Source organism: Marmota marmota, unplaced genomic scaffold (genome assembly GCF_001458135.2).
Source record: "Marmota marmota marmota unplaced genomic scaffold, marMar, whole genome shotgun sequence".
Lineage (NCBI taxonomy): Eukaryota > Metazoa > Chordata > Mammalia > Rodentia > Sciuridae > Marmota > Marmota marmota.
Genome location: NW_026000174.1, coordinates 10,415,809 through 10,428,275, shown reverse-complemented (window position 1 = coordinate 10,428,275; position 12,467 = coordinate 10,415,809). Strand labels below are relative to the sequence as shown.

Sequence of the window (12,467 nt, the reverse complement as noted above, 5' to 3'; positions counted from 1 at the left end):
GACCTCGATGGAGTCGGCTGTTGTCCATTGCAGGGAGGGTATTGCGCCTGGGGATGGTGGCAGCGACAGATCTGCTACTTTCACTGATTGGAGGCCTCTGCTGAGGGCTGCCCCATCGAGGTGTTTCTGCCTGACTTGGCTTGGGGGGCCGGGGTGGGGGAGCTATGGCTGAGTCTCCAGGAGCGGCCACTGCCATGGCATTGTGGTTCTTGTCCAACGTGAATGTCCTAGGGATCTGGTAGGCTGAGAGTGGAGTAGTTGGAACGTCCATATTGTCCACCAGGAGATCCCCAAACTCCCGGCACAGGGTGTTGCTGGGCATCTTGAAGGTGTACACATCTTCATTATCTGTCTCAGACCCTGTGAGGCTGCCCTTGGTGTGGCCATGGGAGGCCAGGCTCCGGGGAAGGTCATAGGTACTGTCTCTAAATTCTGTATTGTGCCGGCTTGGCTTGGGAAGGCTATAGAAGCCATGGACTTGACCACTGACCCCATTGACACAGTGTCCGTTGCCCTGGGCCAGTTTTTGTACGGCTGTGTCGCTCTTTTGCCTGGTGCCCTGAGAGAAGCTGGCACTCCTAAAGAGAAAGAAAGAAAGGGTCAGGGTTGAGAGGAGATCTGGGGAGGCAAGCTGAATGGCCCAAACTCCATGCAGCCAGCTGGAGTGGAACAAACAGGTGGAGGAGTCAGGAAGACCCAAGGTTTACCAAGGATCTACTATGTGCTAGCTGTGTGACCTTGAGCAAGGCACTTTCTTTTTGGAACTCCAATTTAGGCATCTGCAAAATGTTGATTAAAAACATACTTTGAAGGTTGTTTGCAATAGACTCCAGTATATATACTCCAGTATACAGATATTCAGTCAATGTTCCTTTATCCCTCCCCGTCTCCAAATGGCTGTTGTCAGCAGGGGTCAGTCTTAAGCTCACCACGGAAACAGGTATAACAAATTAGTTACACTGACTACTGGTCAGTGTTTTGAGCACCACAGAATACACACATTTGAATACAAAGGCTGTGAGATAATGGAAAGGATTGTTAAATTGGTGCACATCACTTAATCTGAGTCTGTTTTCTCCTCATAAAATAAACCAGTTTATGTATATTGATGTAAGTTATGTATAAAGAACTTATTTAAGGGCGGGGGATATAGCTCAGTTGGTAGAGTGCTTGCCTTGCATGCACAAGGCCCTGGGTTCCATCTCCAGGAACCCCCCCTCCCCCCAAAAATAAATTATAAAAAACTTATTTAAATGTAAGTATTACATTTTTTATGTATTATAGTTTATTCTAGAAACTAAGAATATATAGGAAAAGTGATTTCTTGGGAACATTTAGGATATGAAAGCTGCTTCTTTATTAATTTTTTTTAGTTGTAGATGTACACAATGTTTTTATTTGTTTATTTATTTTTATGTGGTGCTGAGGATCAAACCCAGGGCCTTGCACCTGCAAAGTAAGTGCTCTACCACTGAGCAACAAGCCCCCTAAAAAATTTCAGTTGTGGGAAATAAGGCAAGCAATAAAGTGAAGAGTGGTAAAAGAGGGCCATTTGCATCAAGTTCTGGTACTGTACTTATCTGCTCTCTGCTCTGTGAGTATCATCACATCCCTCCCAGGTGTGACCTAGTAGGTCTCAATGATTTTTAAGGGGCCATTTGGCTCTGAGGCTCTCTAAGCCTTTGGCTGTACAAGAATGGTTTTCAAGCTGGATTCTATGTTCTGTGTAAGTTCTTTGGGAAACTGGAGGCTGAGGTTCTGAGCAGTAGGGATCCAGGTCTGCTTCTTTTTTATTATAATTATTCAGAGGACTTCATTAAAGAGGGGAGAAAAGAATGAATCCTTTATAGGAGCGATCCTCAGCCTTTGGAGGTCGGAGGTATCTTTAAGAATGTGATAGTGATTTCTTGGAGCTTCTCAGAACAAGGTGACTCTCATAGCTATACAGATTTGTGGCTATTCCCAGGAAGTGGTGTCAGAACCCTCAGAGGCCAATCCACAGATCCTCTCTGCCTATAGCCCGGGAAACTTGTTATTCATAGGTGTGGCCACCAGGTGGTGATAGAGATTAGGGCCCGAATGGTTGGAAAGAGGAAAGGAGCCTAGGCTAGGCTTCCTTTGGCCCTTCAAGGCTGGGAGCTGCATTTCACCTGCCCTCTCCCCTAGGCCTCTATGTTCCTTCTCCCTTTCTAATCTGCTCCACACACAACTAAGCCAACAGCAATGGGCCTAGATAATTGAACATCTAGTCTTTACACAATGTAGTGCTTGGGCAAGAGGATGGGGAAGTTGGGTAGATATAAAGTGTTTATGGTGTTCACATTTGTCTCTGGTGCTTTTTGTCGTTTGAGATTTGCAACTTTGTTGGATGTCCCCACTTAGATTTGTTCATTTAAGAAACATTTATTGATGTCCTACTTTATGTCGAGGCCAGGTACAATGAGTAAAGAGATGCCACTTGCCTTTGGGGTGTGGTGGGGTTTGTGTGTCATAGTTGGGGAAGAGACACACCTGAAAATCATTACGATTGCATGAGGATGGGTATAGGTCTGTTGACAGATTTGTACTGGCCCTCCCTGTGGTGGTGGTGGTAGAGAAGGTCAGGGAAGGCTGACATCTGAGGGAGTTTGGAATGAGGGACAGCAAGAAAAGGAAAAGGTGCTCCAGTTGGAGACACAAAGAAGCCTAACACAATCTGGCAAGGATCTGATCTGCACAGGCTGGAGGAAGCCTGTTAAAAGGTAAGAGACAAACAGCATGATCTCACTCATGTGGAATCTCAGAGTTGATCTTACAGAAAGTATGGTAGTTACCAGAGGCTGGGAAGGGGAGGGGAGGGGAGATCTTGGTTAAAGGATACATAATCACATCATGACTGGAGTTAATGATGACATACTGTATTCCTGAAAAATAGCCTGGATGTTATGCAGCTGCAACACAAATGAGAGCTGAGGTAATGCACTTGCTAATTAGCTATATTTAACCATTTAACAACGTACACAACAAGACATCACTGTGCACAATAAAATCACAGTGGTATCTGTCAAGTTTTAAAAAAATTAAAAACTGGGGGTATAGCTCAGTGATAGAGCGCTTGCCTAACATGCATGAGTTCCTGGGTCCAATACCCAGCACAGTGCAAACTAAACAAAGCAAAACAAAAAACCCAACCATCCAAACATAAAACCCCAAACCAACCAACCAAACCAATCAATCAAAAAAGGTAAGGCTGAGAGGGACAGTGGAGGGGCCTGGCCAGGGCTTCGGGAAATAGGAAGCATCTGAAGGATGTGAAGGTGGGAATGTGGGTGGGGTGGGGGTGGGGAGAGCATCACAGGTGTCCTGAGTAACTTCGAACATACTCAAGAATGGACTCATCTTCATACTGAAATCTCCTGGTTCCTCTCTTGGGAAGTCAGAAACCAAGGAGTTACTCACATTCAGACTTTTCACTGACCCAATGGGTCCTGAATCCAGATTCAATTCTGATTTTTTTTTCTGGATTAATGAGAAGACCAGTAATTAGTCTCCTTCCCTCTTCCCAGGACCTCTGTGATCCTCTGTATCCTACTGATATTTACTTTGCCAACTTCCTCAAACATCTTCAGTACCATCTCAATGCCTTAGGACTAGGCTCAAATGCCTAGGTGTATTCCAACTCCTTTCTCCAATCTTTTCTCCCTAGTTCCCTTTCCTAATCTAGCATGTACTAAACTCAAACTCTGCAATGTTCCCAGCAGGCCCCACTTTGTCCAGCATCTGGGCTTTGTTGTGTCATTTGCTAACTCTGGATGGCTCCTTACTTCAATCTGGCAAGTTCCAAATCCCTCAAATTCAGCTCAGGGGCATCTCTCTCTTTTTTTAATAACTTTGTTTATTCTTTTTTTTTTTTTTTTTAAATGTGGTGCTGAAGATCAAACCCAGGGCCTCACATGTGCGAGGCAAGCACTCTATCACTGAGCTACAATCCTAGCCTTGTCAGAGGCACATCTTTTAAAGTGTTTTCTTATATCCATCCTCTCCCTCTGAGCATAATCACTCACTAAAAGCTGTTCTGGGAGCTGGATGCAACTGTTATCTGTATTATATACCATTGCTACTTGTCTCCTCCATTATACAAACATTCTTGAGGAAAGAAACTGTGTCTTACAAATTTTTCTCTCCTTAGCATCCAGATTAGTGTTTTGTCACATAGTAAACACTGCTTATCAAACAAAGAAGCAAGTGAATGTATATGCAAACAAATGAATGCAAGAAGAGTGCTGCTACATTCCTTGCCATCCTTTTTCCTGAGCTTGGCTAAATCCTTTTGACCAGAAGATTAATCTCTCCTCTTTTGAACAAACTTAGGTCTAGCTTCCTGGGTCCCAGCAGCCTCCTCTCTAGTTCACAGAACTACTCACGCACTCCCAAACACATCCCATGTAGTCCAACTTCCAGCCCTGGGCCTGAATTACTCACCTCTCTCTGGAATGTTTCCTGATGGATCAAATCTTAGACAAAATCCAAAAGAAGCCTTTCATTTCACAAAGGCATGAGAGATTCCCCAGTTCTCCTTTTCACTTCAACCCCCTCTTTCTCTATGTGCCAGCTTCCTATGCTTCTGTCCTAACACTCACCTTTCTCTGCCTTATGTTCATTATTTTTGCCAGTGCCTTTCCACTTCTGCCAGACCACGTGTTCTAGATGGCAAAGGGTCACATCCTGAATCCTGGCACAGGGCCTTGCAGATGACAGACAATACTGATGCAGGTTGAGGGGACTGATGAGTATTTCAATAGTCACGTAAGACAAGTTGAATGAGGGAAACAAACCTCCCCCAAAGTTACATAATTAGATGGCAGGAGAACACATTCTAGCCCCAGGTCTTTGGACCTCCTATTCACACTTTGTTGCTTCACAAAGAGAAGCAACAAGGATAGCTGGGGATGTAGCTCAGTGCAGAGAACATGAGGCTCTGCTTGTTAGCGCTACCAAAAAAGAAAAAGAGAAACAAGACAACCAGTACTTAGAAGCCCTACTTTCCTACTTTCACATAAACCTTAAATGATGTCTGTTACCATGACCTCTGTGGGACTGATCCCTGGACAAGTGGGTCTGGAGAGAGGCTTTTCTTCAGGGCACCTGGCTGGCAGAAGTATCATAAAATAAACAAGATCTTGTGCCAGGCACATCACTTGGGACATCATCCTAAATCCTCTAACAGTTCTGAGAGACATGTGTTAATTACCCTTACATTGTCAGATGAGGAAAATAGCAAATGACAGAGTTGGTGCTGGAAGAAAACCCTGGTGTGGCAGGGAGCTCCCTGGAGGCAAAAAGAAGTTTGGGAGAAAATACTCTGTGCAGGCAGCAGCTCAACACATCTTTCCTGCCTGCTGCTGGCTGCTCCAGAGGCTTCTGGTGAGTGGGGGTGACTGCATCATCTCTTGCTCATGCTTTGGCTTTAATATCAACTCAAAACTCTTCCTTGGTTTTCAGAAATGGGTTCCTAGTTTTTCTAGCCACTTCATTTCACACTTGTTATTCAGCACATTTTCAAATATTGTATGTCCCATACTACACCATGATTTTGCCCTTTTCTACCCACCTAGGTACCCTCTTTTTTTAATACTTATTTTTTAGTTATACACAATAACTTTATTTTATTTATTTATTTTTATGTGGTGCTGAGGATCGAACCCAGGGCCTCGCACGTGCTAGGCGAGTGCTTTACCACTGAGACACAACCCCAGCCCCCTAGGTACCCTCTTAATACCTTAATGACAAAGATCCCAGTTTGATTTGTTAATGGGTATGTTTCTGACTTAAGGGAAACTTGATATATAAATGCTTAGAAGTAGATAAACCACCATCTAGAGTTCTGTGACTGTCTCACTTTTGGTGTGTGTGCGTGTTTGTGGTGCTGGGGATGGAACTCAGGGCCTTGTGCATGCTAGGGAGTACTTTAACACTAAGCTATGCCTGGGATCCTACGGCAATCTTAAGAGGTCATTTGGACCATCCTCCTGCATTGGACCCATCCCAAATAGGTCTTTCCCATGAGGAAAAGAAAAAAACCTCTATGTCACAATCTTTAAGAGATGAGATAGGATTGGGGAGTGGCTAACATGAGCTAGGAAACATCCAGTTCCAGCCCCAGCACTGGGGGAAAAATGAGATGCTCTTTGTACATAAGTCCTTCTGGCTACAACTTGGAGCCCACTTTCTTTCTATGGTTACAGAGCAACACTGCATATGTGAAACTAAAGGAAACTAAAGTTGCATGTTCTGCCTTTGGCCAATCAAAGCTACTGGATGAATGAGTCAGGAAGCCTTGGAAATGAGGGATAAGTTCTCTCCTCCCTCCCTTCCTCCCTCCCCCCCTCCCTTCTTTGGTACTGGGGATTGAACTCAGGGGTGCTCAACCACTGAACCACATCCCCAACCCTTTTTTGTATTTTGTTTAGAAACAGGGTCTTGCTGAGTTGCTTAGGGCCTTACTAAGTTGCTGGGGCTGTCTTTGAACTCGTGATCCTCCTGCTTCAGCCTCCAAAGCCACTGGGATTATAGACATGTGCCACTGCACTCGACTTCACTCACATTTCTGATTCTACCTGTCATCTTTCTTTCTTTCTTTTTTTTTAATGCACAAGAACATTTATTGCCATATTATTTTTACACTAGTAAAGAATATGGGTTAAAAATTCTCAATGATATTGAATACATAAAATATATTTACTCTGTCCTGGGAAGTTGTTTGTCCTTTATTTCTTTTATTATAAGGCAGGAACTCTTCTTTTTAAGAGCACAATTTTTCATATCTTTGTATTTAAAGTATGTTCACGCCAATTCATGACTTTATACATGTACTTTGGGTTTTTTTGCATTACAATTCTTATTACACATCTATACCACAATTTTTCATATCTCTGTATATAAAGTAGGTTGACACCCAATTCGAGTCTTCATACATGTACTTTGGATAATGATGTCCATCACATTCCACCATCCTTGCTAATCCCCTGCCTCCTCCCTTTCCCTCCCACCCCTCTTCCCTATCTAGAATTCATCTATTCCTCCCATGCTCCTCCTTCCTACCCCACTATGAGTCAGCCTCCTTATATCAGAGAAAGCATTTGGCATTTGTTTTTTGGGGACTGGCTAACTTCACTTAACATTATCTTCTCCAACACCATCCATTTACCTGCAAATGCCATGATTTTATTCTCTTTTATTGCTGAGTAAAATTCCATGTGTATATATGCCACATTTTTTATTATCCATTCATCCACTGAAGGGCATCTAGGTTGGCTCCACAGTTTAACTATTGTGGATTGTGCTGCTATAAACATCGATGTGGCTGTGTCCCTGTAATATGCTGCTTTTAAGTTCTTTGGGTATAGTCCGAAGAGAGGGATAGCTGGGTCAAATGGTGATTCCATTCCCAGATTTCCAAGGAATCTCCATACTGCTTTCCATACTGGCTGCACCAATTTGCAGTCCCACCTGCCATCTTTCTATAGAATACTATTGCAGGGTCAATGATGTTGGAATCTCATCGCTTTAAATTTCCTTTCAACCTACCTTCACTAGAATTATGTCTTTTCAAGGTGTGTGAGCTGTCTCAATGTATCACCCCAAACAGGTTTAATGACCTCCTTGAAATAAGAAGACCCATACTAGCTAGAATCTGGAATAAGGTCCCAAAGGCTAGAGGGCAAAAATAAATCCAGTGCAACTAATTTGTTGTCAAGACAAAAAGAATTCTGTCTCGACATTTCCAGTTCACAACTATTTCCTTTGGCAAATAGATACTTTTCTGAATAGCTACTTATTTTAGCTCAGTAGAAGACCTAGATTTTGAAAACTGGAGTTATTTTAGCAGGAATACATATTATTGGGTACTTGAAGGAAGAACAGTGGCTATTACAGTAAAAGTGATGAGAAGTAATTCATTGTTTTATCTTTGAGATGCTTATTATAGCCTTATATCAGGACCACATATAAGTGCAAAAGGAAGAGGTAGAAGGCTGTTATTTCTAGCCTCAGTACTTTTTCACTACAGCAATCCAGCCAGACAGATCTATGTCTAGTTAATGCTAATCATGGATGGATGAGCTGATGCTCTCTTCAGGTCCTACTTGAAAGCAATTTTAGGTTACTTTGGAGATCATATGAGGTAAGTAATGTAAAAGTATGTATGTTTTAAAGATTCCTTTTTTTCTGGAATCTGGTATGTGATGTGGCTGTTGGAGGCAGTATAAGAGTAAAGCCTACCTGCATACTTACCTTTATCTGAGCCATTGCCATTTCAAGGGTGCTTAAGCAGAATCTCTCTGAGGTTTTAATTTGCATTTCCAAGATGACTGAGCATCTATTCACATGCTTATTGGCCATTCCTATATCTTTTTTTAAAGTATCTATTCAAATATTTTTGTCTTCTTCTTCTTGAGTTGTAAGAGTTCTTTATGTACTTACAAACAAATCCTTTGCCAGATATTTGGGTTCTGAATATTTTCTCAAATCTTGTGACTTATCATTTTGTTTTCTTTCTTTGGTACTGGAGAATGAATCTAGGAATATTTTATTACTGAGCTACATCCCCAGATATTAAAAAAATTAAAAAAAAAATCTGAGACAGGATCTCACTGTTGCTAAGGCTGGCCTCGAATTTGAGATCCTCCTGCCTCCCAAGTCACACACCATTTTGTTTTCTTTTTCTTGGCAGGGGATACGAGGGATTGAACTCAGGGGCCCTTGGACACTGAGCCACATCCCCCCAGCCCTATTTTGTATTTTATTTAGAGACAGGGTATCACTGAGTTGTTTAGCACCTCACTTTTGCTGAAGCTGGCTTTGAACTCGTGATCCTCCTGCCTCAGCCTCCTGAGCCACTGGGATTACAGGCATGCACTGGTGCGCCTGGCCCATTTTGTGTTCTCTCTCTCTCTCTCTCTCTCTTTCTCTCTCTCTCAATGGTGCTAGGGATTGAACCCAGGGTCTTGTGCACGCAAGGCAAGCACTCTACCAACTGAGTTATATCCCCAGCACCCCAATTTTGTTTTCTTAATGGGGTCTTTTGAAGAGCAGAAGTTTTAAAATTGCTAATACTACTTTGTATTTTTTTCTCTTTTGTGTCTTATATAAAAATCTTTGTTTTTCCCAGGTCACAGAGATCTTTTCTTCTAAAACAGTAATAGTATTATCACATTTTACTTTTGGGTCTCTAATATTTTTGAATTAATGTTGAGTGACGAGATACAATTTAAGGGTTGATGTTCTTTTAAAGATCATTCCTATATTGATATCTGTTTCAGCATCATTGGTGGAAAAAGTTTTCCTTTCTCCATTCAATGTATGTGAAATCATACATAGAATCATACTTTCAGATTATGGCAATTTAACTTACGATGGTACAAAAGTGATACACATCCAGTAGAGCCATGCTTTGAATTTAATCTTTTCCTGGGCTAGTTATATGCTCAGGACACTTTTTTGTAATGCAGGGCAGTTTCTAGCATGCCACATGATCACAAAGGTGAACAACCAACACTCTACACTGTATGTTGCTAAACTATTTAGTAATTCAGGTATATTGAATGCATTTTTATCTTAGGGTATTTTTAACTCATGGATTTAAGGGGACATAATCCCATCCTAAGTGGAGTAGCACCTGTACATATGCATTTTCCTGGGTTCACTGTTCTGTTCAGTGATCTGTAAGATCATCCTTTCACCAGCACATCTTTTTCCACATATTTTTAATTGGTATATTATAATTACACCATAGTGGGACCTGTTGTGACATATGCATACCTGCACACAGTTTAACAATATAATTTGGTTAATACAATACCCCAATATTTCCCTTTCCCTCTCCTCCTCCTTCCACTGGGTCCCCTTCTTTTACTCTACTAGTCTCCCTTCGATTTTCATGATATTCCCACCCCTCACCTTTGGGTTTTTTTTTTTTTCCTCTCTAGTTTCCCACATATGAGAGAAAACATATGTGGCTTTCTGAGTTTGGCTTATTTTGCTTAACATAATGCTCCCAAGTTCAATCCAGTTTCCTGCAAATGACATAATTTCATTCTTCTTTATGGCTGCATAAAACTCCATTGTGTATAGATACCACATTTTCTTTATTCATCTGTTGAAGGACACCTAGGCTGATTCCATAATTTGGTTTTGTGAATTGTGCTGCTACAAACATAAGCATGCATATATTACTATAGTATGATGACTTTAATTCTTTAGGATAAATACCAAGAAGTGGTATAACTGGGTCATATGATGATTTCATTTCTAGTCTTTTGAGACACCTCCATACTGATTTCCATAGTGCTTCTTAGTTTATAAACCCACCAACAGTGTTATTTTTCCCTCAACATCTTCTCCAGCATTTAATATTGTTTGTATTCTTGAAAACTGACATTCTTACTGGAGTGATATGAAATCGTGTATTTTTTTGATTTGCATTTACTTAATTGCTAAAGATGTTGAACTTTTTTTTTCATTTGTTTGTTGGCTCTTGTATATACTTCTTCTTTTAAGAAGTGTCTGTTGGGCTGGGGTTGTGGCTCAGCAGTAGAGTACTCACCTAGCACGTGAGAAGCACTGGGTTTGATCCACAGCACCACATAAAAATAAATAAAATAAGATAATGGTATTGTGTCTACCTACAACTAAAAAAAAAATTTAAAAAAAGAAGTGTCTGTTTTGTTCATTTGCCCATTTATTAATTGGGTCTTTTCTTTTCTTTTTCTTTTTTTTTTTTTTGGTACTGGGGATTGAACTCAGAGGTACTCAACCACTGAACCATATCCCCAGCCCTAGTTTATATTTTTTAGAAAGGGTCTCACTAAGTTGCTTAGCATCTTGGGCTGGGGCTGCCTTTGAATTCACAATCCTCCTGTCTCAGCCTCCTGAGCCACTGGGATTACAGGCATATGCCACCATACCCAGCTCCAATTGGGTCATTTTTTTGGGGGGGTGGTGGTAAATTATTTAAATGATTTATATATTCTGTTTATGAATCCTCAGTTAAGAGAGTAACTAGTAAAGATTTCTCCAGTTCTGTAGGTCTCTTCATGTTCTTAATTATTTCATTTGTTGTGTAAAAGCTGTTAAACTGGATGCCATGTCATTTATTAACTCTTGGTAGTACTTTCTGAGCTTTAGGAGTCCAACTGAGAAAGTCATTGTCTGCACCTATATGTTGGAGTGTTGAATTTACGTTTTCTTCTAGGAGTTGTGTAGTCTAATTCTTAGGTCTTTAAAAAAGTATTTTATATTTTAGTTGTAGTTTGACACAATACCTTTATTTAATTTATTTATTTTTTTAATGTGATGCTGAGGATCGAAACCCAGGGCCTCGCATATGCGAGGTGAGCGCTTTGCTGCTGAGCCACACCCCAGCCCTAATTCTTAGGTCTTTGATCCATTTTGAGTTGACTTATACAGGGTGAGAGACAGGAATGTAGTCTCATTTTTCTACATAATGATAGCCAGTTTTTCTAGCACTATTTGTTTAAAAGGCTATTTATTCTCCAACATACGTTTTTGACTGCTTTGTAAGGATCAGATGATTGTATCCGTGTGGTTTGTCTGTCTTTTATACTTCTCTACTGGTGTATGTGTCTGTTTTTTATGCTACTGTCATGCAGTTTTTGTTCTATAGCTCTGTAGCATTATTTGAAGTCAGGCATTGTGATGACTCCAGCATTGCTTTTGTTTGTTTGTTCAGATTGCTTTAGCTCTTCTGGGTCTTTTATTCTTACAAATGAATTTTAAAACTGTTTTTTATAGTTCTGTGAAGAATGTCATTGGTATTTTGATGGGGATTGCCCTGAATACGTATATTGCTTTTAGTAATATTGTTACTTTAACGATATTAATTTTGTCTATCCATGAATATAGAAGATCATTCTATCTTCTAGTGTCTTCTTCAATTTCTTTCTTCCGTGTTCTATAGTCTTTATTGTAGAGGAGGTTTGGTTACGGTTTGGTTAAGCTTATTTAATTAAACTCTTAATTTAATCAAACTCTTTGGTTAAATTTATTCCTAGGATTTTTTTTTTCTTTTTGAGGCAGTTGTGAATGGAATTGTTTTCCTGATTTCTCAGCAGATTCATTACTGATGTATAAGAAAGCTATTGATTTTTGTATGTTGATTTTGTATCCTGCTGCTTTGTTGAATTTATTAGCTCTAGCAGTCTTCTGGTGGAGTCTTTTGGATATTCTCAGAATAGGATGATATTATCTGCAAACAGTGATAATTTGACCCCCCCTTTTTTTATACTTTTAATTTCCTTCTCTTATCTAACTGCTTTGGTTAGACTTTCTAGTACTATATTGAATAGGAATGGCAATAGTGGATATTCTTGTTTTGTTTAATAATTTAAATAAAATACTCTCAGTTTTCCCCCATTCACTATGATGTTGACTTTGGGTTTACTGTATACAGACTTCATGATGTTGAGGTA

The 12,467-nt window shown here is 40.5% G+C and overlaps 1 protein-coding gene across 5 annotated transcripts in view; it reads right to left on the bottom strand.

The window, feature by feature from the left end:
* The window catches only part of Gab2 (GRB2 associated binding protein 2), a 109,731-nt gene that overhangs the window by 10,798 nt on the left and 86,466 nt on the right, over nt 1–12,467 (bottom strand). For all 5 annotated transcript variants that reach the window (XM_048787996.1, XM_048787997.1, XM_015477364.2 and 2 more), the window contains one exon: nt 4–578. In XM_048787996.1, the coding sequence (XP_048643953.1) occupies nt 4–578 (575 nt within the window). The remainder of the gene's footprint in view (nt 1–3; nt 579–12,467) is intronic.